Source organism: Thunnus thynnus, chromosome 4 (genome assembly GCF_963924715.1).
Source record: "Thunnus thynnus chromosome 4, fThuThy2.1, whole genome shotgun sequence".
Classification (NCBI taxonomy): Eukaryota; Metazoa; Chordata; class Actinopteri; order Scombriformes; family Scombridae; genus Thunnus; species Thunnus thynnus.
In genome coordinates, this window is record NC_089520.1 from 14848878 (window position 1) to 14876372 (window position 27495).

Below are 27495 nucleotides of genomic sequence, written 5' to 3' on the forward strand. Positions count from 1 at the left end.
GTAATGCGCCTTTCCACTTCTGCTCCAGTCTGGGCACCACCGAGGGTATACTTTTAAATTTCAATATGTTATTTATATTTTCTTCTTATTGCTGTACTACGTCCCTGCTGCATTGTTGTAAATGATTTGTACAAGTCGCATGCTCTATGTTTCCTAAAAATATAAATTTAGATGTAAAATGATTTTTCAGCACACACACACGTTATGTTCTTCAGGATATTCTTTAATATAAAGAAAGTTTGAAGAGATTATTCTTAATTAATATTCTTAATTACGTTTTTATTTTTTATTTATTTTAAAATGTATTTTATTCAGTCACTCTCAAAATGAGAGCTACACTTAACTGTCACTACTGGCCGAGTAAAGCTGTCCCTTTGAAAATTGAGCTGAAATTGATCAGAAATTACTGTTAATAATTTATATTTCTGTTTTTGTAGTTTTTGTAGTCAGTAAAATATTTAAAATATCATCATTTCTGATAGGAACTTTCCTCTTACAGTTGTGAATCTCTGTTGCATAACTGTGTATGTTGCATGCTGCACATCTCTCCTTGTAATCAGTACATCAAACCACAAAGCCATATGTAATATCTCATTATAAGAGGAACACTGAACAACTTCACATGAAGATTTAATTACCCTTGTTTACGGAGTAACACAGCAACAACAAATATAAATGCATAGCGAAACTTAAAATAAATAGAAATGCAGTTGCTTCTTTTTCAGACTTCAAACAACAAGTAAGAATTTACTAAATCTTTTCTGAATTTCTGCTTGTGTTTTTCCCTTCTTTGGTTTCAATTCCTAACTTTTTTTTTTCTTTTTTTTTGTAACACTGTGTCTGGATTGCATTGTTAAAAATCTATAGCTCAGCCCACTAAATGCCATCAGAAATGACAAGAAACATTTTGAGTCACATTTTAAAAAATCTGTTTATATTTGGACTCCACAAAATATTAATTGGCATCTGATGCCAAATGTAAATTTAAGACACATGTTCATAATATTTTATTTTAAACTCATTTGAGGACACTATAACATTGCAAAATCATACATTCCTAATGAGCAGACTGGCATTTAAACCTGATTCATCAGGTGCAGTTAGTGTCTTTTTTCTCTCCTCAACTTTTTCTTTTTTCTTCCCTTCTCGCAGTGGATGCTGAGCAAGTGAGTTCACTGGGATCTGAGGGGGAGGATGAGGTGGGCCTGTGGAGCCTGGAGCCCCAGGACTGCCAGGAGAGCCTGGACAAGACAAGCCTGACGCCCAGTGAGGGGACGGAGGAGCCTGGCAGCCCTGCTCAATCCACACGGCCGCTCAGCCTCAGCCCTGGCAGCAGGAACTACTGGGCGCAGGTGGAGCCGGAGACCGAGGCCACGGATGACGGGACCGCCATCTCCGCCACCGACAGAGAGGGAGACCAGGAACCATTGAGGATGTACTGTAAGTTACATTCTTACAAAACAAACTCTACCTCTGTCTTGTTAGAAAAACTGTTGCTATTGCTGTTGCTTTTTCTAAACTACTCAATAGTCCGGTATTTGTTCTTGTAGACAGCCTGAACAAGAGAGTAAATATTAATATATGTATATGTAAAATGTAATATATAGTACAGTATGGCAGTTAAATAAGACTGCTGTGTAGGACACTACAGTATGTGTAAACACGTTTACACTGTTTTTCTGATGCAAGACACCTCCAGTTTCATGATGCTTTTCAAAGCCCTCTAGATACACCTTCATATCAGCTCCTTGTGAAACCATGCCTTCCCTACAAGCTGTTCCTTTTTTTCACTGTTCTCTTTGAAAAAGCAGCCTTCTGAAAGCATGACAAAAGAACTCATCCCACACAATGTCACAATATTTCCATGCATCAAAGAGGTGACGTTACGGTACTGAAATCAGCACTGCGCGACGTGAGGCTTTCCCTTTTATTTAGGAGAGATCAAAGGCTCACGCGGCTTGCCTACTAACAATCACTTAGCTCCCTCGCCTCGCGTGATTTGGCCTTGCCTGATGAAGGCAAAGCTGAGTTTTTACAACACTGAACCACATAGGCTCTTCCCTTCACCACATAAAAAACAGCTCAAAATATGCCAACATCTGCAAAGATTTGAAAAATCTTCCTCAAAGTCGCTGTGAGCAAAGCTGACTGGCTTGAGTTGAGATAGGAGGCGCTCTCTCTTCTTCACGTACATCTGTGGCTCTCTCTCTCTCTGCCTGTCACTGCACTTAAGGGCACGAATGAGAAAGAATTCTTAAAATCTTGTTTTATATTTGGCCACGTAGTTCCCTGAATTTATTGTTTTATCTGTCTGTCTTTAAGTAAACAATTTAGTCCCATTAGATTCAGTTGCACAGTGTCATTTTATAGTTTATCCCCATCTCTCTGCACTCATACTGTATATGTACACACATTTATTTCATCCATTCATTTATTTATTTAAATCCTCGGAAAACACATTGAGGGAGAACCCTCATTTACAGTGGTGCCGAGGTACAGACATAAGAGCAGACACAACTGAAATCACCAAAGAAAGCCAGGAGGTAGCAATAAAGGAAGAGTACATGGCTACATCGATTAAATAAAACAAGGCAAAATTAACAGTGTTAAAAGATAAAAGTGCAGGAATCGATTGTGGGACAAATAAATAAATGAAACAATAAGAACAATCAAAGATTAAAAGCATGAAACAATTACAATCAATAAAATTAGCAGTTAAACCTTGGAATTGTCTCAGCGGTATTAATGAGGTCATCTCAAAGTTTTTTTGAAGCATATTCCAAGTATGTGGGGCACAGTAACAGAAAGCAGATCTTCCTAACTCTGTATGAGGGTGAGCCATGTCTGTGAGCGGGTACAATGGCTACCAGCATTCCAAGAAAGCAGGACTGAGAGATACGAGGGGGAGCTTTTGTAAAATAGCTTTATAAATAAATAAGAACAAATGCTGATCCCACCTCACTGATAGAGTGAGGTTTTCAGTTTTCAGTCAGCTCCTTTGGTAAAATAGACAATGGTGTGTCCCGTAACTATCTCCAGTAATGAATGTGAATGCAGAGCGATATACTGCATCTAAAGGTTTGAGAGTGGAACTGGCCGCCCGCCCATAAATAACATCCCTGTAATCCAATACAGAGAGGAAAACTGCTTCAACAATTCTTTTACAGAAAACCAGATTTATTTCTAAAAAGAAAGCCCAATTTCAATCTCAGCTTTGATAACAGAATGTCAATATGGACTTGAAAAGTAAGTTTTTCATCAACCCAAATACCTAGATATTTATAGTATCGCACTCTCTCTATTGTTGTGGTGGTGGTATTGATGTGATTAACAGAATGAATTTCAAAACTACCAGAGTTAATATTTCTTGCATTCGAAAACAACATCGCTTTTGTCTTTGCACACAAAAGCATATGAACAAAGCATGTACACCCACACTCACACAAACAGAGAGAGACAGAGAGCACTGTAAGAAGTGTTATGTTAAATATATATTACATGCAAATATAAAAGTTACATTTTCAGTTTCGACCATGGTGATACATGACGAGAACACTTGAAAAGGGTTAAATTCAAAAAGCTATTAAACAAGAAAGGTCACATAGCAACTCCTCATATTAATCTGCATCTTAAATTAATATTGCCGATACTCTTTTATTGCTGTGACAGTTTTTCTTAACCTACTTTTGTTGTCTGTGTTGTATTTATCGCAATCATATGGAGTTTATGCTGCCTTCTCAGCCAATCCCCAACAGACATTTATCAGGTTAAAATAATAAAAAAGAAGAATCTAGTAGAAAGAGCTCATTAGAGCTGGTACATAGAGCTAATATTTTCCTGTTAATGTAATGAATAATTCTAATTTATGCGTCAGTGTTTCCTGTAAAAATAACCTCTGGTAAAAAATAGTTTGATTTATGGCTTTTTCAGTTCCTCTTTATGTTTTTCTCTGTTCCCAGGTAAGACCTCAGACTCCCAGAATGCCTTTGAGGACCTGGCCCATTATGAATTCCTGGCCCAGTTGAGGAAGGCCTCTACCTCAGCCAGTCTCTTGGACCATCTGACCCATAATGGCACGGCAGCTGTGTACCACCCAGGCAGCAGGCACGATGAGCTGCCACCCGCCATCTGGTCACCAGGAGCTCAGCACCGCTCACCTGAGGGAGCAGGTAGGTTAATGTGGCACAGCTGTAATGAAACTGCAGAGAAAATCAACACATCTACATTATGTAAGGTTTCACATGCTTGCTCCGATGAACCGCTCAGCTGACAGTAAATAGTGGTGATAAAGCACTTATCAGATTGTGCGTGCAAATGTCATTCTGAGAAAATGTAAAGGAAAACAAAGACCTCACAAGACACTTCAATTTATCAACCACAAATGGTTCAACCAAGGCGGTTATCAGAGTATAACAGAGGCCACTACATTTACGCATTTATTTTCCAGCAGTTCATGCATATACCATACCGGTAGTTTGGTGTCCCACAATTATATTTTTCTTGTTCAACATTTTATATCAAATATATCAAGGTTATAAAAAAGGTTGTGTCATAGTTAGTTAGTTATATTATTGACTTAAATATCACAATACAACCATATAAAATGCATCAACATTAATCCAACGTTAGGTCCAAACAATATTTTATTTAAATATAATTTAATACATGAAATAAAACTGCTAAAAAACATGTTCTAATATTTCCAGACAAGTATGCAACACAACAAAGATCTTCTTGTCTTGTCTATATAATTAAGAAATTTGGGTTATGCTAAAATTTAACTAGGGTCTCGAGAGTCTGAGGACATAATAATACATATTTTTCATTCTGTATGCCAGTATGGCGTTCTTTAGGTTGTGTCCATCTTCCTAGTTCAATATGCAACATGTGTGATGACAGGCAGAACCTTTTAAAATGTAATTTTCAAATGATTTTTCTATTTGGGGTTGTAATTTATTTTTTTTAAATGAATATAGTTTATTGTAGCTATATTTAAATGGAATGTGAGTATGACAGTGGGTTCTTCTCTATATGTGTTGTGACGTGATAGACTTGCAATCTATCCAGGGTGTGCCCTGCATCTATCCCAATGCATGCTGGGATAGACTGCACCCCAGTAACCCTGAACAAGATAAGCAGTTTAGAAAATGTATGCATGGATGGATACATTTAATGAACGCGATGAGCATTTCCACAGTCCTTTTTAAAATGTCACCTCTCTCTGGACGTGTGCACTCCAGATGCAGGGAGGAGCCAGCAGGCCTGTCCGTTCTGTCACAGGATGTACCAGCGTGGAGCCTCTCTGAGGGACCACATCAAGTACTGTCAGGAAAGGGAGGGGGGCCACATGGTCTGTCCGCTCTGTGGATACACTGCCACCCTTAGGGCACAGATGGAGCGGCACCTGGCACTTCACAACCAAGTGCAGGACAAGGTGAGATACACTCAGAAAGTAAGAGAAACTCACAACTCATAATTGTACAATACTCATATTTAGTTAGTGTATTTATTTATAACTCCGTGTTTACAGAAATAACAACCAGACCTCTTCACCATCCCTGTAATCACTGCCTAAATCTGTTACAATATAAAATTAATGACAATGTCCTGTCATCCTAGAATGCCATCTCTTTGGATCAAGGCATGGAGACAAGGAAGTTCAAATGTCTTCAGTGTGGGAAAGCGTTCAAGTACAAACACCACCTCAAAGAGCATCTCCGCATCCACAGTGGTGAGACAGAATAACATCAAACATCTATTGTTTGCACTTGTATCACTAACCCTCACTTATCATGTCAGTTTTACATGGTATTTTTACAATTATATGAAAAGCAGATTGTCATGGAGACAGAAAACAAGTAAAAATAATTTATGACAGGACAAGAAAATTATGAGTAATAGGTAAAGATCACACCCACACAGAAGGTATTTACAACCTACTCTTGGCCTCCTTTCACTAATGTGTCCTCTCGGTTTCATCTCTTAGGTGAGAAGCCTTATGAGTGCTCCAATTGCAAGAAACGCTTCTCTCACTCTGGCTCTTACAGCTCCCACTTAAGCAGCAAAAAGTGCCTTAGTGGTGGAGGAAATGGAGGGGGAAATGCAGGAGGAGCCAGTGGCGCATTTAATGGACATAGCCAAAGCTCCTACCACCACTCATTTCCAACATCTCCCTCTGCAGGCAGTGGGAGAAACGGTAATGACAAGGGCTCTTCATTAGCTTCACTTACCCAAGATAATACCAGGCCTCTGGATCCTCACCAGCTTTCTCTGCAGGACCCTAACCAGAACCCCACAGGCTTCCCCAGAGCTTCAGACCTGGCTCGGCTTTGGGACCCATCAGCAGAGCTCTCTCTGAGGGCCAGTATCCTAAAAGGGACCACCCTGCTGCCTTATATCCACTCTGGGACATTTGAGCAGATGCTGCAGGAGATGCTTCACAGGGAGGTGAAGAAAGATGAGGAAATTGATAGAGCAGGAGGAGCTGTAATGGAGGAGAGGAGGGTGATTTACAACGGAGGAGGGCCGGACAGGAAGATGTCACCTGACAGGAGTGCTAGGAGAGAAGCAGTGAGGTCAGGTGAAGGGGAGAGAGGTGTGCTTGGAGTACCGTGTCGCTGGTGCTCGCAGCTTTTCCCCAACGTGGCGGTGCTCCTGCAGCACGAGCGCTACCTCTGTAAGATGAACCGTGAGGCAGTGGAAATGCCTGAGGGTCTTCAGGGCAAAGACCACCCCTCCCCACCTTTATTCTTCCCTAGATCTGCTCTTCAGCCCGAGAACAGCAAGCCAAGTGAAGTACCTAACGGTCTTCCCGGAAACAAATCACCATTACAGAAGACTCACTGGCAGTCGGTACCACAGCAGCTTTTGGTCGCAGTGCACTCTCCTCCTCAGCCCTGCCATGACCCTCTGTCCTCACGGGCATACTGGTCCAGCCAGGAAAAGGGCAGCCCCAGTCAGGCGATTAACCATTCCTCAGAGCTGTCATCACCTCGAGCCAGAAGAAGAGTTCCATCCTCAGGATTCGGTTCTCCCATCTGCCTCGACCTCACGAGCTGTCCTCCTGAACTCTCCTCGCCTCAGAACCAGATAGGCAGCCCCTGGTCTGCACAGAGCGAACCTCTGGACCTCTCCCTGCCCAAGCTTCTCACGGACCAAGAGGGGAGACACAAAATTGTCAACGGCAACTCAGCCAGAGGAGAGAGGAGAGAGCTCGGGACCCAGCAGCTACGGCGACTGAGTCCAACCCAACCCTCACATCTATCCCTTCACCATCACCCTATCTACAGCAGGCCTGGAGCTCCTGTGTTTCCAGGCCCGTTATACAATGGATTTCCCATCTTCAACCAGTCTGCTTTAGGGCTTTCAGCGCATGACGGCATCACATCTATTCCATTCAGCCAGCCAGCAAATAGCCCTGGGTTTCTCTCTCCTATGGCCTACATGATGGACTCAGACACAGAGGCTACGCTGAAAAAGATCCACCAGGAGAGACAAGCTCTCATTGTGAGTACAGCTTCTCTTTAAGATATAATGTAAAAATACTGAAAAACATTTTCAAAAGTTTTCAAAATGAGAAATACATGAAATATCTCTTATCAGGTAGTATAACATTAGAATTAAGGCAGTAACTACTGTACAGTGATATAAATGTTCATGTTTTCTCTGCAGGGTGAGGTGTTAAACCGTGGAGCTCTGGACTACCTCTCTCTGATGGATGAAGGGTTGGATGGAGATGGTGGGCCAGGGAGGAAGAGACTGAAGAAGACAGACGAGGGGCTCTATGCTTGTGACATTTGTGAAAAAACCTTCCAGAAGAGCAGCTCTCTGCTCCGACACAAATACGAGCACACAGGTCTGTAGCTAGTGCACAAACACATTTAGCTTGTGCCATTTCCAGTATAGATTTCTAAAATACATGTTTCAAATGTTTAAAACCCTCCTGAGATTTTAGTAAATGTGAAATCTTCTTAAAAAACCTGTTGGACATTCTTTTTTTGTAAGATATTTATATTAAAATAATTAAAATAATCTGTATTCATTACAGGCAAGCGTCCTCATGAGTGCAAGATCTGCAACAAGGCCTTCAAACATAAGCATCATCTGATCGAGCACAGCCGGCTGCACTCTGGAGAGAAACCCTACCAATGTGACAAGTGCGGCAAGCGCTTCTCTCACTCCGGCTCTTACTCCCAGCACATGAACCACCGCTACGCTTACTGCAGCAAAGATCAGGATCCAGACCAAGATCACGAGGAGATGCCTCTCACCCCAGGGGCAGGCATCAACCTCGGGGGCCGCCTGGCTCTAGAGACCCCTCTGTCCATGGAGGATACCCAGACCCCACACTCTTTCCTCAGCGACTGCAGTCTGGATGGACCTCCAGAGGTCCTCAAAGAGGAGGAGGAAGAGGAGGAAGTTAAAGAGGCAGGAGTTGGTGATGGTCATGTGGAAGAGGCAAATGTGAGTTTGTTAGGGGAGCAGCTGGAGGGTAACCCCATCCACCAATCACCAGGAGAAGAGAATAGGGAGCAAAATGAAAGAAACAGTTGTGATGTGGGGAACCATATTGACATTGCAGAGAACCAGCTCTGGGACCGAGACACTGAGGACCAGAATGGAGACTTGGACAAATGTGAACTGAGCCTGGATATAACAGATTTACCCAGAATAAAAACTTAAGGTGACTTAAATAAGCAAATACAATGCATATACTGTATATATTAATACATTTGATAGATTTTTCCTCTCATATCTAACCACTCCATTGATTTTTTTTTTTTTTTTTTACTAATTTTAACTAATTTCACACCATGAAAGATGCACAGAGCTGCCAAAGCATAAATTACCTTAAAATGGATGAAGCCATACAAACCAAATATATCTGACTATACAAAATACAGTATTTAATTTTATCATGCAGAATAGACTTCATGTATCTACATTGTTTTTTAGGCTATTTAACATGTGCCAGGACAGCTCAAACATTTGGTTTGACTCTTTGTGTCACACATTCAGATCGAATCTCACTTTTTAGATGCTTGCTGCTGCAGACCGCTGCACAAAAAAGAAATTTAAAATCCAAGATTGAAAAATTAGTTTGTTTGTTTGAAATGTTGGTACTGTGAGATGCATGTAGACGCACACCAGCGAGTGGGTTAAAAAATCAGGCCCAGAGGGAGTTATTTTTAGAGTGCTGCAGCATGTCATGCAAGGCCAGAGGTTAAAGGTTACAGATGCAGCCATATCAATCGGAAATGCCTGATGCTCTGACATTTTATTTATTCTTCCAATAAGTGCAAGTAACATTCACCTCTGAATATCCTGTGGTATTATTCGCTACAAATCTTTACCTCTCTTTTAGGAAATGAACAATGTATAATGTTTTACATGAAAAAAAAAAACACATGCAGCTATCACTTTGTCCCAAAGCCACTAAGTGCTCAAGTATATAGAAGTATTTGGACTTATGTTATTTATGCTGTGAAATCACAAGGTACAATCAGCTTGTCTCTTCGGGTTAACTGTGGTGCTCAGTCGCTTTAATTAATCAGCAGTTTATTTAGTGTTTAAAGAAAGCTGTCAAAACAGGAATTTCATTGCAACAAAAATTGAGGGTGGTTATTTATTTTTTAAACAGAAAGCAGTGGACTGCACATTTTTCATTGCATGCTGTTGGGGAACAGTCATTTCTGCATGGGGTTTGAAAGTGGAAAAAGATGAGGTCAGTCTTGGGGGTTTTCCTTTGAGGGAGCAAATAAAACTTGCACTGTCTCACTGTTTGTGTAATAATCATACGGAGCTGCTTTATTTCATTCAATGCTAAAATGTCTGCTATTTCTTGTAATAATTTACATGTGCTACAGCCTATTTTCACACCCCGGAACAATAATGTTTCACACATTTTGGGCTGTCTGTTGAGGTGTGGCGAGAGGGTCAAGACTCAGGACACATACATCAGTTGTAACTTCCTCTTTTTGACTGTGGTGTAGTCAACATGAAAAGTGCCTTAGATGTACTCAGACACTGTGAGTAATCCGACAAAGCCTTGGTATGAAGAGATAAGACGGTGGTGCATGAGGTGTGACTAAGCTTGTAGCATTCATGCATACCGGGCGCCAAAGACACTTCTTGGTCATGATGTGTGTGTGTGTGCGTGCATGTGTGTGTGTGTGTTTGTGTGTGTGTGTGTGTGTTTATCGCCAAAGATATGCATATGTGACACACCAACTGCCACCCTACTCTTGCATAGTTCCTTACCTGTTATTTCTGGGCCAAAAAAACAGGCGAAAATTGTTTACTTTCACTCAGTGTCTGCACACTTTTTTATATTAAGCAGTATTTCTTATTTTTTACTGGAAATCATGCAACTTTTGTATTATCTTTTTATATATTTTTTTTGCATGTTTGTGGATATTTGTAATAAAATTGTACATACTTTGTCACCAGAATCTTGTATTTTATTGATTTTTTAAGAATTAAAAAAATATCAAAGTGTTCTCTTGTTCTAATTTATAACCTCATGCTGCAGGGTGTATACAACTTAAAATTTCAGCCTTACAAGCAGGTTGGACCAGGATTTAATTAAACATGTTCCACAAGTGACTGAATTAGGTTGAATTACTGAGTAATTTCAAACCAGAAGGGACCTTAAATGACCCTTAAGCAAAAGTGTGACTCTTAAACTATCAAATACCAAGGCAGATGTCTGTGTAAACACAGACATCTGCCAGCAAAAGACAGTCTTGAAGCTCAGCTGTGGCCAGGGCCACTTGGTTTCCCATCACGGTAAACAGTTTTCCATCACCAATGATCTGCAGACTGCTTTGTTACACTAACTTTTTTGTGGGTCTGTCTATTTGCACGATGATTCATCAGAGGTGGCTGTTTAGTACTTGTGAACCTGTGTATGTGGCTGTGGTATGAAGGGTTGAGCGGCCCTGCAAATATTTGATCCACTGAGTTTAGGTTAATGGCAGGTTGCGTACACAATCGGCTAACTGTAACAATAACAAACTGCGCTGGATGACTCAGGTTAGATACGTTTGAGTGCCATGCATCAACAGCATTTAGTAAACTGTAGCACCAACAATTGGTGATGTTATGACGATCGTCTGATCGCTCGGCTGGTTTTGGGCTCGACTGTAAGAAGACTGACTGAGATGACATTCATCTCGAGAACTAGCTTGACATATACTGTGTGGTGCACAACAGCCACCACAGTCAGACAGCAGTCTCAGCATCAGCATCACTTGCAACATGCTGCGAAACCCACCTATGATGAGCAACAAGCTGTCAATTTGGGTGCTGAGAATTTTAAAGTTTGCTGGTGTGATTCACAGTGCCACAGAGCAAAGTAGACCTGGCTATGAAGCTATAAAGAATAAACACAGTTAAAGATGTATTTTACTGGTGTGTGCAAAGGCAGTTTTCAGTGAGAGGTGTTTGCACCTGTGCCAACCATCACATTGCTGAAGTGTCTTTGAAGTCAAGTCAGCTAGACACTGATTATCATCCAGTTCAACCACAAATATGATTTTCCGTACATGAATATAAAGCTTCTCCTCTCTTCTTTTCTATGCTCCAAGAAAATTAATTATAAACAAGTTAACAAAATACAAATGATAAATATAAAAAATATGAAGTTAACACAAAGGGAAGTTGTTTGCCACACACCATCGCAGTGGTATCTCTTCCTGCAAGACTAAACCAAATTGATTAACATAGAGCTGCCCAAGCATATTACTGAATAGTGCACTTTTTTTTAAAGAGGTTCATTGAAATAGGGGCTATGAAAATTAAACTAGTTTTGAAAGTGACTTGGAAAAAAAAAAACAGAACAGATGAAAACATTTCACAACCTTGTTATCCTTTTACTTCCACGAATTTAATAAATACTTACACATACTCAAAAACATTTCGTTTCAGTGTTGCAGCAAACAAAATAACTACCTACAGATGCAAAATGGTTTTGAACTAATGTCACGCTGTTACATTTCATCAGTCCATCTATCAAAAATCTGTTGTTGCAAGCAAATTTCTCTTAACTTTCGTAGTGCTTCGGCTCATTCGTCTACATTTGAAATGATGATTGCAGAACTGATTATAAATCTTATCACGCAGAGCCACATTTGTATTTTGCATTGTTCATAACTATATTAATGTATAGTCAGAGTCCCGTCATCAAACCACATGTCATCAATAAGTCAAAAGAAAGAAAATGGGAAAGGAAAAAAAGAGGCAGAATTAAAAGATAAAGTAATAAAGTTTGACTTTGGTTGGCAATAGATTGCTAATTAGGAGGGACGGGTGTTTGATTGTGTCTCTGACAGACTGATTCTAATTTTAGTGAGTGATTAGCACCATCACACCAAGTGAAATAAAACAGAGCTCAGTCTATAGCCGTTTAATGCCACTGGCTTTTTATTGACACAAAATCCCTTCAATTTCAGAATCTGGAGAGAGAACAAAATATACAATAAAGATATTTTATGAAATATTGAATTCATCATTTTTTACACTTTCATTGCATGATAATAATATTGAATAGAAGCATTTCATCTAATATGAGGAGGCTCTCACAGCTGTCAAAAGACTCGAAAGACTGACAGATTGCACTACTGACTGAAGGATAAATGTATAAACTTTGATACCAGTTGGAGTAATTGCATAGATGACTGTGCACACATGCATTAAGATCAAACAAACAAATGTGGTTGTCTGTTTAAGTAGAAAATATTTCTGTGTCAATCAAACATACAGACGACCTTGGAAACGCACACAATGATCAAAAGTTCAGATGACTCTACATCAATCAGCTACACATCATTTTAGCCCCTCCCCACACATTCACATGACTTGAAATAAAATGAACATAAAAATGAATAAATACATCTAATAAAACTTCGCAAAATCTATGAGCTCTCCCCCCCCCCCATGTGCCCCTTTTCTGCTCTTTTTTGTCTTTTGCCAAACCCACAGTCAATATAAAATTACCAAAGCCGCAGAGTGAGAGAGTGAAAGGGTTTGGGGAAAATCCACATTTTTTAAACATATGCATTTCCAGTTCCTCTTTTGTTTTGTTATTAAAAGCAGCATTTGCACCAATCACAGGGGATGCCTCCACCCGCTGAGTCTCTGAGGCTCGCATACCTCCACACTTCTATCTCTCACGCAACCTATTGCTCGGTACAAACAACCTGACAGACACATCCTGACCAAATATCACAAAACAGATCAAATCCATTTGTTCACTTTTTTATTGCAGGAGAGTTAACAATCAGGTCCAAGTAATAGTTTAACGACACAGTTTCATTTCAAAGCAAATGTATCAGTTTGAATTTTGGCTAATATATAATGTTTAGGTTACACACTGTATGCAAAGTGCTACTAGTTAACAAAGACAGTATTTCACATATTTACAATTTAATATTTTAACTTAATCTGAGGAGTTTGCACTAATAAAAATAGAAAACAATCCAAAGTTGTACAATAAGGGAAGCTCTGAAGGTCCACACACAACAAAGTACTATTTGGTAAAAAGGAACATTGCTGCCCTGTTGGCACATTCATCCCATCACTGAAGTCATGTTTTTATCTTTGACGAGTTCTCAGTTGAACTTTGCCTCTTGAGTCTGAAATGAACCTGAAAACTCTTCATCTAAACACTTTATAACTTCAGCAGAGATGTGGGTTTATTTTCACACCCCGCTTGCTTCCTGTTTGTTTGCATTATTTACAGTATATCCACGCTAACACTGCAGGTAGGATCTGTCCATGCTTGCTTTCACTCTGCAAGAGGTGCTGGTGCATGTGTGTTTCACAGTGAGATGGTTCTGCTAAGTTTTGTTTCAGTGCTACGTTAAGACACATCCTTCTTCATGTTCCTTGATAAATAACTAATTAATATGCAGCTAGCTGGGCGGGCTGGAGGAGATTTATCACTTTTATGGCTTTAATAAGTCCTGATCAAGTCTGATCAGTGAAAACATCACGGAAAAGTGACAAGGAGGTGTTCGCTCCAGCAGTAAAGAACACCGGGGCTGGGCTCCACATCTGCAGTCAAAGGCACAAGTATTGCAGCTAAAATTGGCTTGTTTTATTATTATTGTTTTAACATGGCTTTATATGGAGGCCAGATGTCATGATTAGCAGCTTTCTGTCCTGGTTCTTTTTACCCCGTAATTATCTTTTGATGTGAAATCCATTTTACACCATATGAGTCAACAGGCAAAGAGGACAAACGCTGCACTACTTGTGCTTTCGTCTGATCTAAAGGAGCTTTTTAAACCCCCCCCTCCACCCTCCCGTCCAGAAAGATCAAGAGGGGCCTCTCGTTCCGAAGATGTGGTCAAACTCGCTGAGGATGAGCTCCACCGCCTGGTTTTGGTAAACCATATTCACCGCCATGTTGCCGTTGTCCCGCTCTGGGCGCATCAGGGTCGGCCCGAACACGATGCCGATGTTCTGGGTGGTCATCCGGTTGGTGTCTGAATATTCTAACACTCTGCAGAGAATGACAGAGAGGAAGATACAGATTAGTATCACCTAAAATGTCAAGAAAGAAATGCTCTGGATGAGAAATCTTGAACTATCTCAACAACTATTAGATGGATTGCCATGAAATTTGGTAAAAACATTCAGGTTCTCCAGAGGATAAACCCTACAAACTTGGTGCTCCCCTGACTTTCCCTCTAGCACCACCATGAGGTTGACTTTTGCTGTTTTGAGTGAAATGTCTTGACAACCGTTGGATGCAACTCACAGATAGGACTCTCTCAGTCTCTGTAGGTGAACTTGTGTCGGACATGGCTGATTTGTCATGTGGCGTCCCCCAGGGATCGGTCCTGGGGCCTAATTTATTTTCCTTATACATGCTTCCACTAGGACAGATTATCAGTAGTTTCAGCTACATCTCCTGTCAGTTAAATGCTGAAGACATCCAGTTATATTTTTCCTTCAAACCTGATGAGCTTGATAGACTTTCTGTACTGAACTGTTTAAATGCAAATAGGAACTGGATGACGAATAATTTTCTGCAGTGGAAAGTGGATAAAACTGAAGTCTTGATTATTGCTCCTGATAACCTTCACAATCTGTTATCAGGCAGAACCTTGCTGCCTTATCCTCGGTCTAGTGTGCTTTATCTTGGTGTGATTTTTGACCAATCAGTTCTGATGCTCGTGGTAGGATGCTGACTCAATTATGTTTCTTTCACTTAAGAAACATAGAGCCAAACTCAGGTCCGTGTCAAAAGCTGAAATGGAGACGCTAGCACATGCTTTTATCTGATTGTGTTTGGACTACAAATTCTTTTTTTACCTGCCTTCATAAATCTTCCTTGGACCATTTACAAACCGTCCAAAATGCTGCTGCCAGGCTTTTAACACGATCCAACAGATGGTCACACATTTCATCTATTTTAACCTCTCTGCACTGGCTTCCTGTTAATTTCTGAATTCATTTTAAAATCTAGGTGCTGACTTATAGAGCCCAACATGTCCTGGCTCCACATTATATCGTGGATCTTCTAAGTGTCCCTCGGACACGTTTTAAGAGTCAGGGAGATCGTGCTTTCCAGTCGGCAGCCCCTAAGCTTTGGATTAGTCTCCCAATAAGTCTGAGGTCTCTGGACTCTGTGGACTCTTTTAAAACAGTTAAAAACCCATCTGTTCAGACAGGCGTTTAAGTATAATATGTTTTAACTTGTGTTTTATGTCTGTTTCCTCTTATGTTTTATTTATTTGACTGTGAATTACATTGTGACTGGTGTCTTTGAAATGTGCTACATAAATAAACTTTACTTACTTACTTACACTACAATGAAATTTGGTACAGACATTCATGTCCCCGTCAGGATGAATTGTAATAACTTTGTTGTTCTCCTGATTTTTTCACTACTTCACATCATCAGGTCAATTTTTTAAATTTGTCCTTTACTTTGGTTTGACCAAATACCTGCAAAACTAATGAAAGCTTCACAGAGCCGCTAGCATGGCAGTAGACTCTTGTCTTATTTGAATTCATCTTTGGGATTTCAGGCAGATGACCACTAACTGCCCATAGAGCTTCATGTTGGCAGTCAGCATGTGACATCTTTATTATTCTTACAATCTCAGTGCGGCAACTAAAAGAATCAGTGTGTACATCTGCCAGTGACATCTTGTTTTTGGGCGATTGTTCATGTCCATGTATCTGCGTTTTACAATCTAGATGTGTGCGCATAAGTGTCTAAAGCCACTGTCTGTATCCACCTATGTTGGTGTGTTTGAGCATGTGTGATTGGGGGGGACTCAGGAATGGGTTAAAGCCACAGCATGAGGCATTCTTCTAAAAATGCCATTCCCACCAAGCCACAGAAGCAGCCAGCAATTGCTCAAAACTTCCACATTAAAAAGAGAGGAGGAAAAAAGAGAAAGAGAGTAGAGGGAAGAGAAAAAAAGGAGCGAGGGAGAGGGCGAAGAGAGAGAAAGAGAGAGGTTCCAGTGGTGGCGGCGGTGGTGTTGGTATGCCTTCCAGCAGACGAACCACAAGGCTCCCATGGGACCTTTGCGGCAAGGAGGAGAGCGAGGGAAGGGGGAGGGAGAAAAAAAAAAGGAGAAAGGGATGGAAGGAGGAGGAATGGAGGAGGCAGAAGGGAGGAAGAGGAAGGGGAGGATGAGAAGAAGAGAAGGAAGAAATTGAGGGGAAGTAAGGAAACAAAGGCAGCAAGTGAGCAAGTGGGGAGGCGACGAGGGCGATTGAGTAGGGAGATAATAAATGAGAAACAGAACGAGGGGGGAAAGGAATGACAGCGGAGAGAAAATGAGAGAAAGACACAGAGTTGACAAATTCATGGGGCCCACCACACCCTGGCACAAACATCAGCCTCAGAACACGAACACTCACCCCTGGAGTGGAAGGAAAAACCATAGGCGGTAAAAAACACACATTTTATGTACTGTAAAAGGAACTGGCTCGCAGAACATTGTACACCATTCATCTTCCTCCAGCCTTTTCATCTTCACAGGGACCCAAACTTAACAACAGTGTGATCCTGGGACAGCACTGGCATACTTCGTGAGCCGTGGCCAAAGAATCCCTGAGAACAAGAAAACTACCCCCTCTTGTGGTCTGATTTTTTAAAAAGTTATGAGGAAGAGATTTTATTTTCCTACAAGGGCATCTGGTTCATTCCTTTGTACTAAAATGTCCTAGGAGAATATTTATCTTTATGAAACATGCCCATTTCTATACAAGGTTTTATTCCCATCCTCTCACCGTCTAAGATGGCGGCACATGAACTGCAGTGTGTCGTGGTTTGGAGGAGGCATGTTAAGCACCAGACACTTCAAACGGTCCACTTTGTCCATGTAGTCCGACATCTCTGCAAACACAGAGCGAGAGACAAGTCAGATCACAATAAATGTCATCATTTGCATTCCATTTCATGTACTTTATTAGCATGCACAACCTCATTTACATCCACTTACTGATATCACATGTACTCTATTAGTGTTCACTATCTAATCAGATACTGCAGTACGCAATTATCAACTATCACTGCTGTGGGTTGAATAGCAGCAAACTGCTGATCATTCAGTGTGCTCACATCATGCAAAAAAAAGTAAAAGACTGATAAGAAACGGGGAATTTGTATTTATACACATTTATAGTTGTTATCTTTTTTTCTTAATATGCAAGACAATCAGACATTTACTATAGTGTCAGATTATCTGCTGTGTTACAATTAGTAAAAAATATTACAGCATCACTGTATTGCAGCATTCATGCAAATGAATAGATGAAGAATATAGTTGCAGGAAAAGTTTAGTGATATTTCCCTAACTGTCAACAAATCCTGTGCAAAGATCTAAACCGTCTTCAGTGAATTGATATAATTGACAACTATTGTCTATAAAACCTGATATAGATTACCCCTCTGCACAATAGACCTCCATTGTTATATTGTAAAACACATCAATGAGTCACATTGTTGCGCTCGTTTTGTATTATTTTGAATCAATCCCTTATTCACCTTCCTGCTGCTGTAAACACTCACTACAACTAAATGTGTCTTAATGCACAGCTGAAAAAAGTCTCCAACAAAAGCACTATTTACTCCTGTTTTCTAAAAAAAAAAACTACAATGGTCGACTGGAAATTTTAGGGAAATATTTTCATGATATTTTTTCACCAATAGAAAAATACAGAATAACAGTCTTGTCTTTTAAATAGTGGTGTCAAACTTCAATGGCATACAAGCAGAGGAATATGAGAGTCATGTGAATAAGTGCTGCTAAAATGTGAGGGTTTGTACTTTAAGGTTTTTTTTTCAGTAAAACTGTCACTTCATTTAATTCAATACTGCTCAGTAAATTTCAGTTTTGTCAGTATGTAATTATTCTTCTCTCGCATTGCAATTCGTGCAATTTTCATTTTGGGAAGCACTGTTTTATTTTACTGTGTCCATATATCTTTCATGATATATGTGGCATATTTTCTAGAGGTGGGAGAAGAGTCGCTGTAAATATACTGTATTATATAATAAAGAAAATTACTTTGACCGCAGCTTGACAAAGTGTGAAAGCACTTAAGTAAAGCAGTAACCAAGTCTGCCCTGGTTTTGACTCATCAAGACCACAGCACAGCACATTAGTGGAAAATTAACAAAATGAGATTTGAAAAGTGTCCCATAAAAACGTCTCACATCAAATATAAAGGCGATTAGATGCTTTTTAACAAGTGTTTTATTCCCTATAAACTAAGCTCTGTAAGAATCTGGGGCTGTTTTCCCAAACTGATTCATACTCAGAGTGTCACTCTGTATGAAGTGACACTCTGGCACTCTGTGTTAAGGGCGAGGGTATAAAGAAAACAGTCTGAACAGGACTAAAGCTGGTCACTCACTGACTGTCTCCACAATGTCGGTGAAGAAGCCGTAGGGCACCAGGGGCTCGGGAAGCTCACGAAAGAAAAGTTTCAAAGCTCCTGTGATGACATGAATGTCCTCCCACTCGCTTTCGTCCAAATTCAGCTTCTCCTCTGAGAGACAGAGAGGGGGAGGAGGGAGGGAGGGAGGGAGGAGGAGGAGGATGGGGGAGGTGAGGACGAGGGAGAAAGGGGGAGAAATTCAGACAGACAGGGTCAGAGGAAGTGAATGAACGGCAAGGCAATATGAAAAAGAGAGACAAAGAGAATTAAGACAAGAAAATAGTGTTACAGTCAAGGCATCATTTAGCGAACATAAACAGAACAGGCTGCGAATCCACGTCAGTGCCGAGGCGTAACGTGAAGGCTTGTAGCTGCAGGAGAGAGATAGAGAGGGTCTTTGAAAGTAAGAGTGGAAATAGAAGCACAAACAAAATAAAAAAAAAAAGCACACACATTTTTAGTACGAAGCACACACTTTTTAGAAATCCAGGCCTGACCAATGCTTCTCAAATTGGATCGTAAGAGCCAAAGAAAATAGAATCAAGAGCTTTAATTTGACCTCAGTGTTAAGAAGTTCAATATCAATGCTACAAAGAAGTATCTTATGATGAGAAACATTAGTCAGTGAGATATTGCTGTGGGATTAGAGCACGTCACAGTACAAAAGCAGCCGGTTCTCCGTTTCATCCACTTGGTGGCAGCCATGGACCGTGTGAGAACTCGCTGTACAACCTGCTGCGTGTTATTACATCAGAAAACTTAAAGCAGGAATGCCTAAGGGACACACATACATTAAGCAAATGGTAGCACAACCACCAAACTGTTCACAGCACACGTCTGCGCTGCCGCTCAGCTCTGTGTGTCAGTCTGTGGGTGTATGAGTTTAGACTGAGGTGTTCACATTTTGCTACACATGATGCACAAAACAAGCAGGCTGAGTGAAACAAGCGAAAGCGGCAGTTTTCCTCGTCCGTCTGAATCTACCTTGTACCAACGCCGCTGGGAACATGTAACGGCCATCTGTAGTCACCGCTCGCTCTGTAAAAAACAGTCACTCAGTCATCAGTGTGCTGCTGTTTATCACATGGACGTCATGTAGTAGGAGTGAGACAATCACAGGTTTCAAGCAAGAGTACAATGTGTGTGTGTGTGTGTGTGTGTGGGGGTAAGATGACTGATATCTTAACAGTCAAATATAAAGAGGCAGATCAAAATAGCATCAAATGGTATTTATTTTGATTTGAAGCAGCTGAAAAAGAGGAAGATATGAAATGTAATTATTTGTGAGAAATGCATGGAAAGTCCAACTTCCACCTGCCCTTACTTCTCTCCTCCCTCCACATTTCCCCTCTCTGTTTGTCAGAGACTAAATTAAATTGACATTAATCATCGGTACTATTCAGGTTTTCCCCTCCTCCCCTTCATCCTCACCGTGGTTCACCAGGAAGCGTAGTTTCTGAATCACTGCCAGGTTCCCTGATACTCTGTAGATGCCATCAGTGTCCAGTCCTGCAACATACCACACAAAGCTGGTTAGAGCGGAAGATCTTCACTGGTGTGTCTGGTACTCTATGTACTAGGATTTAAGGGGGTTAGTATTAAAACAGGTTCTCACGAAAAACTCAGCTGAGCTGAACTGAAAGAAGTCTGAGCTGATTTCATTCATTTTTCTGGTCCAGGCAGTCACATTTTCTACAAATCAGTAATTTAATTTATGTTGTTGCATAAGTGTCCAAAGACATGTGAATAAAGTAGAGAAAAAGCTACATTTCTTTTAGACATCTACAGTACTGTAGCTATAGAAACACATTCAACAATAAGTCAGATTTTGCATGATCACATGACCCCCTATGAATAGTTGTAAACTTCCTCTTAACTTTTCAGTGTTGCAGTGTGAAGCACCTACAAAGTTTTGTTATGACATTGAGTTTCTGCTTCTTCCGCACTTATGCCTGACATTTAATGTAATTGAATGTTTAATGTGTGCTGCTATAAAACAGCTATAAATGTCTTAATATGCACCAGAATTGTGAATATTAGCTGACTATCTCGTTTCCTTGTTGTTGTTTGTCCCACAAATTTTTTTCAATTGTATAACCACTGTCTCAGAGGGTTTTACAATCTGCATTAGAGCTGAAGAGAACATTTAACAGAAACAATTTTGACAATTGATCATTTCTTTTCTAAGCAAAAATTTACTGGTTCCAGCGTCTCAGTTGTAAATATTTGCTGGTTTTCTTAGTGCTCTATGATAGTAATATGATAGTTTGGACTGTTAATTGGACTAAATAAGCTATATGAAAATATCGCCTTGGACTCAATGGGCATTTTTCACTATTCTGACCTTAAATAGACCACAAGCAATTAATGAATTCATCCAGAATATAATGAGCAGATTAATCTGTATAATGGGATCCTCTGTCCTTAGAGCCTTAATGTGTATACAGAACAACTATTTTTTTAAAAACACAAAAACAGAAACAGAGGGGGAATACCTCTTGCAGGACAAACAGACACGCTTGTTAGTGTGTATACATTTTTTTACATTTTCCATTTGCTACTACAGTGCTTATCAGAATAATTCCTCCTTCCCCTTTTTTGCTTAAATTTTGCTACTGAGTCAGAAAAGTTTCTCTGTCTGTCTCAGCCTTAAATGTAAATGTCTGCAACTGTAAGAAAATAGTCTGGGCACTGTTTACAAAAAATGCTCCTCAGAAATATTTTATTCATCAAAACCAGGTTTCTAAAGCCCCTGTGGTCAAAACACAGATTTTTCATGTGTATCAAATATTTATTTGCAGCATTGTTTCTAAACAGTTACCAAACAACTCAATTTTCTCTCATTTAGATCTCGCTCTGGCTGGCAGCTGTCACGACTTCTTCTCTGAATCTGTGTGTTTTAGTCAGCGTTCTGTCAGGCAATCACAAACACTTTCCGATAATTTCTGTTTGTTGATTCCTGTCACAGAGCCGAACGGTAGGTGCAGAGCTGCTGTTCAAGTGACTGATGCTCAAAACAGGATTGAGGGTGTTTTTTTTTTTCTCATGTGTCCGCTTTTGAGTTGAGAATCACGTTAGTGGGAGCTTGCTGTGTGTTTGCATTGACTGTACCTCTCCTCTCCACAGCCTCGGTGCAAAGTCTGACGAAGCGTGGGACGGTGCTCTTCTCTCTCTCACACAGCATCTCCAGACGACAGCCAAACACCTGATCTGAAGGGTGATGACAGACGGACACAAGCATGACTCCGTTTTCGTGTCAGAAGGTTTTTTTTGTTTGTTTTTTGCTGCACACACATCCAAGACATGATGTAAGAACTACACGTCCACATTAATCTAGTGATATATTTACTGTTTACTATGGGAGAAAAGCCTCTGTGTTTGGCTGTGTTCCAGGCAGAGATGTAAGCTCACACTTGATGATGCAACACAACCCATGCACTGCACTGTATTTTCTATAGGGTGTATCGTTGAAAGAAAAAATCATATGCAACCCTTTACTATACTGTATGGTACCATTATATTTCTGTGTGATCATTTTTAGGACTGTGATATGGGGGGGGGGGGTTTGTGTGTATGTGTGAAAATGTACTAAAAAAAACCAGCACCACGCAAGCATAAGTTTCTGTTTGCAACCATACAGTCATCTTTGTGTTATCAGTCTAAAGACACGTTTATCAGAATGGCTTCATCACCTTTAATGACATGCAGGAAATGATGTCACACCTTCCAGTGGGTGAGGATGTGGTTAGGGCCACATATCCCATTAGACATATTGCTATTTCTCCGGATGCTGCTTATCTACTTTGTTCTAAAAGTCACACTGTATGGGGGCAGCAGATGTTCAATCCTAACAAAAATATAATAAAATAAAGTAAAAATATGAGATGCTGGGGCTCCTGCTGGTCTGGGGGTCTGAAACAGTGCCTGCAAAATTGTAATGCTCCTGTGTTTTCTTTCTGTCATCTCTCTACTGCTCGCTCTTACAATAAAGCAAAAATTACCCCAGAAATAATTACAAAAATTAGGTGCAAGGTGAATTTTTAGTGCATAGAATATGGACAAGAAACTTAAGGTACTTGTTGAAGCTTTTCAGAAAGACTCATTTAAGATATTATGTACAAGTATACAAATTCATGTATAAAAAAAAACAACAAAGTGGCCACCACAAGCCACTAAAACATCTTCTTGGTATAGATTCTCCGAGTCTCTGAACTCTACTGAAGGGATGAACACCATTCTTCTAAAAGATATTCTCTTCTTTAGTGTTTTGATGGTGGTTGTGGAGAGTGTTATCTAACAAAAACCTCCCACAGGTGATCAGTTTGGTTGAGATTTGGTGACTGTGAGGACCATAGCATGTAATTCACATCATTTTCATACTCGTCAACCCTTTCAGTGACCCCTTGTGCCCTGTAAAGAAGTATCTGCATTTGTTATGGTTCTAAACTCACTTATTTACTCATTTATTACAAATTCCTCATTTAATTTGGCGATAATTTACAGCATGTATATATTTTTTTTGTTTAGAATACAGCCAAAAAATCTACGAACTTCATCAGTTTTTAAGGAAGATTGATTAAAGGTGTTATAGTAGTGTAGTAAACAGCTGACAAGTGAAATGAAAGCACTAACATTATGTATGTCAAGCTCACTAAACAGGTGAGGGGGGCTGATACACATCTTCAGTAGGGGGTGTGCCATTCCCAAAGGATAAGTGCTAAGATTTCCTGCCTGCCATCGCAGCTGAAGAAGCCATTCAGTTAAATGGAAAAGTGTATTTCTTCTTCACAACAACACACCATTGATTAGTTTTAACTGAAGAATTGCAATCTTGTAACATCTAAGAACACGTATCTCCATCATTCCCCCACTGCATGCAGCTGAATAAAGGATACACAGATTCAAATGGTCTAAAGCTTCAAAAAGAAATCTCACCTTTAATGAGTCCTTTCTCCTGCAGGGCCTGCAGAGGAGGTCTCTTTAGAATGAGCTTCTTCAGCCGGGTCTTCACTCTCTTCCTCTCCGTGTTCTCCAGGTTGGACGTCGAGCGAGGGACTGTAGAGGGAGGAAAGGAGGAGGAAGAGAAGGAGGAAGAGGAGGAGGAGGTCAGTGCGGGGCGTTCGGCTACTGGGCAGGAGAGCAGATGAGAGGGGATGGTGGTGAGGATGAAAAGCGGGAGGGCCGGGCGGCGGCGGAGATGAGATAGGACTGACGGGGGGATTATTTGCCACGGTGGCCGTGTGAAAATATAAGTGGGCTGGATGGAGGAGAGAATGGAGGACAAGATGGAGGGATGTAAGAAGCCTGTATGGAAGTTTAGAGAAAAGAATGATGATGATAGACTGACTGGCAGTGAGGGGTGGAGGGCAGGGATGGTTGGTTGTGTGAAGGGAGGAAGACATGAAGTCTGAGGAAGGAGACTTACGGGACGTTCTCCTCTCATCCTCGTCTCCACTGTGGTCCAGCATCTCCACGCTGCCCGCTCTCCTCAGGGAGTACAGAAGGACATTGTCTAATGGGTTTTCACGGTCCTGAAAGGCAGGGAGAGAGAAATTGTGACACATTGACACATTGCACAAGTGGCAATTGGTCAAGGACAACAAAAGATTGTTTAAATTTAGAGCACGATACTGGATTTTTGTAGGATAACAATAATTTTGCTGATATTGCTGTTTTTGAGCAGTATGAACTTGGCCACTTGGAGGCAGCACAACAACCTGTAAACACAACATTGGCATTTTAACATTAGCATTCATGTGCTAATTAGCATTCAATGAATGCAATTCCAATATTCTTTTTCCTAGCTCAGGTTTGGTCTTCACCAACCCCTGATAGAAATATCTGGCTCTTTAACTGCTAAATGCTCCACTATGTTCTCCAGTCACTAAGTTACTAGTTGCTAACTGTGTGGCAGTGGGGTGGTAGCGTACAGTGTTTTTTTTAAGCTGATTTTTTTCCACTGTAATACACAAACTTGTGATTTTGTGTAAGTGATTAAGATATTAAGTCCAAGCAGGGATTTTATTTTATTTTCTACATATTTTTCTATAACTCTAAACTAGACTCTACAGCTTTAACTCAAATTACCAAAAAAATATATGATGGGATTTCAGCGTTAACAAACTTTACTCCAGTCAAGTGTTATTGAGTGTCTATGGTTTTTATACAACATTGTGCCTCCTTCCTTTGAGCACATTCATGCTATATGAATGAGCTGTTTAAATAATTTTACATTTGTGCCAAAGTCAAAGAAGTTTTGATTGTTTAATATTAGAGATTTCTGCGTTTCTGTTTTGTCTTTGCTTTTCTCTTGGACTTGTGACAGGGCTCAGTTTTAAAAGGGCGATGTCACATGTTTCAAGTGCACCAATCAGAATTTAGCAACATTTGATCCTTTATTGCAAAATATGTGGAAATTGCTGATCTTTGTATTTTTATGTAATAATCAGAAAAAAATGTAATCCTCATCCCTTTTTATATTTTGATGGCTCAATTTTATATCCACAAAAGCAAATTCTCTAAATCCCCACATAGTTTGCTGCCTTCAGTTATAGAAATCCAAAGATTCCCGCCTCTTTTCCCACTCTGTATTTATGTAATACTTTGTTATTATTTTCTTTGTTCATTATTCAATGTTTGCCAATAAAGTTGGAAAAAGGTAATAACAAATTTTGAGTTCACATATGATGACAGTTGTTGGGTTGTTTGCTTCTGTTGCCAACCAACATGAGCAATAACATCAAAACTGATGTTCTCTGCTCTGATGAAGCATAATAGCAGAGATTTGGAGTTTTAAAGTTAAGATTTCTTTTTCCTAATCTTAAAATTTGATTGTTTTTTCTATTTAATAATGGATATTTATCATTATAAAGAAATAGAAATACTTAAAGTCCCCCTCCACTCAAAAAAATGTTTTTGTTCTTCCAGTTGGATGTTTGAGCTTCACTGTGCAGAATGATGTGTGTGCAGAGTTTTACATCGGAAGGATGTTTTCACAATCATCTGCTCAAAGTGTAAAGTTTCTCTGTGCTCATTGAAAATCTGATTTTAAGGGGCAGGTCTACAAGAATAATTTGTGACATCAACAAATAGTTTGGAGCAAATCCTGGTCTAATATCCACTTTACAGTGAAGTAGGCCAACAGGAAAACTTTAGAAATCAACAATATTTGCATGGTTATAGATTTTGGATTTTTTAATGAGGGAGAAGGAGGATATGCCATTTTAAGGATATTAATGTGGTAATTTAACTTTTTTTATGTGGAAAAACCATATCAGACACAAATTATAAGTCAAAGTAGAGTATTTCATATACATCTCAAAACATGTCTGGAGGGCATCTTTAAGATTTGAACCAGACTTTAATTCAAAGTGTTCTCAATAAGGCATAAAATACATTAAATTTTAAATTGAGAATTGAGACGTTCTAAAGACAAATGAAAAAGAAATTCAGTATAAAAGGAAATTTAAAAGGTGAAAACAAATGAAAAAATTAGATAGGACGGAATTCAGAACATAAGAGCTACGTAGATAACTGTTGGAGACAGTGAAGAACATAAAACCGACACTATTTACCGTATATCCTAAGATTAGTAGACAAGTAGAAGAGGTAGAGTGAAAGTACCACTGTGCGTGTTGGGAGACTCACCAGCCTGTCGATGACGTTCTGGATGGTGTTGTACCACTCTTTGATCAGAGAATCCGTCTCCGACTGCAGCAGGAACTCGTTGCCTGTCACTGTCCTCAGCTGAAAAAAAAAAACACATTTTCAATACAGTGTCAAAGTATGCACACATCATATCATAACATATCATGACACTGCTGTCACCCAAACTACAGAGACTACCCGTAAAGCTCCCCTGTATAGTACATATTGTTCTTTTTTCACACTTCTTTCTTTCACAACCAGTTTCAATAAAAGTTGGACATAGTTTCATTTTTACAGCACTTACACCTACATTTAATGTGTCACATTTCACTGGATATTCATTTTTCAGCTTCCTCTTGGAATTTTTTTAGAGACTCAAAAAAGTGTTGTTGTTCCAAAGATGTCACAGATGGTCACTAAAGGGTGAAAGAGTGAGAAAAAAACCACTTCCCCCTCTCACTTCCCTCACTGATAAGGACCCCTCACTGACAAAAATATGATTGTACTGTATGTTTTGATACTTATCTGCTACCACATTGTCCTCACTGTTCATAAGGTCACAGCAACACGTTGGTTACAGAGTTACAGAGTGAGATTCTTTGAGAATTTCTTTTTTTAACTGGATTTCCTCTTGAGTCTCTGTCTTGTTTGTTACCTTGAAGACGTTCTTCTTGCTGGACAGCTCGTTGGCCCATTGCAGCTTTGCTCCTCTTAAATCCACGCTGCTCTCAGGGCGACTGTTTCCTGGTTTCTGTTTTTGATTAACACAAAAAAGACACAAATAAATCATATTTTTGCATTTCGTCAACACTCATCTGGCTGCATTGACCCATATATATCTCTATTTACGGCCTGTGGCTGGTGTTTATGCCTGCACAGAATTTGTAGGCCACCACTTTTTGCCCTTCTGACAATAAACAGCTGCAACAGGTTTGT

At 40.0% G+C, this 27495-nt stretch overlaps 2 protein-coding genes across 5 annotated transcripts in view; one reads left to right on the forward strand and one right to left on the reverse strand.

Annotated features, from left to right (window-relative positions):
- Window positions 1–10451, forward strand: part of LOC137181275 (zinc finger E-box-binding homeobox 2-like) — a 35146-nt gene extending 24695 nt beyond the window's left edge. For both annotated transcript variants that reach the window (XM_067586858.1, XM_067586859.1), the window contains 7 exons: window positions 1153–1440; window positions 3960–4169; window positions 5241–5434; window positions 5620–5731; window positions 5987–7506; window positions 7672–7855; window positions 8048–10451. In XM_067586858.1, the coding sequence (XP_067442959.1) occupies window positions 1153–1440; window positions 3960–4169; window positions 5241–5434; window positions 5620–5731; window positions 5987–7506; window positions 7672–7855; window positions 8048–8682 (3143 nt within the window). In that variant the 3' untranslated portion in view covers window positions 8683–10451. The remainder of the gene's footprint in view (window positions 1–1152; window positions 1441–3959; window positions 4170–5240; window positions 5435–5619; window positions 5732–5986; window positions 7507–7671; window positions 7856–8047) is intronic.
- A 2790-nt stretch (window positions 10452–13241) lies between these two features.
- arhgap9 (Rho GTPase activating protein 9) overlaps window positions 13242–27495 on the reverse strand; it is a 42249-nt gene continuing 27995 nt past the window's right edge. For 2 of the 3 annotated variants that reach the window (XM_067586864.1, XM_067586863.1), the window contains exons 13-22: window positions 27215–27310; window positions 26560–26658; window positions 24338–24443; window positions 23848–23967; window positions 22024–22122; window positions 20344–20421; window positions 19897–19950; window positions 18889–19023; window positions 17260–17365; window positions 13242–14506 (exon numbers count right to left, since the gene is read on the reverse strand). In XM_067586864.1, coding sequence (XP_067442965.1) covers window positions 14320–14506; window positions 17260–17365; window positions 18889–19023; window positions 19897–19950; window positions 20344–20421; window positions 22024–22122; window positions 23848–23967; window positions 24338–24443; window positions 26560–26658; window positions 27215–27310 — 1080 coding nt within the window. In that variant the 3' untranslated portion in view covers window positions 13242–14319. The remainder of the gene's footprint in view (window positions 14507–17259; window positions 17366–18888; window positions 19024–19896; window positions 19951–20343; window positions 20422–22023; window positions 22123–23847; window positions 23968–24337; window positions 24444–26559; window positions 26659–27214; window positions 27311–27495) is intronic. The other variant, XM_067586865.1, reaches the window with a different exon arrangement.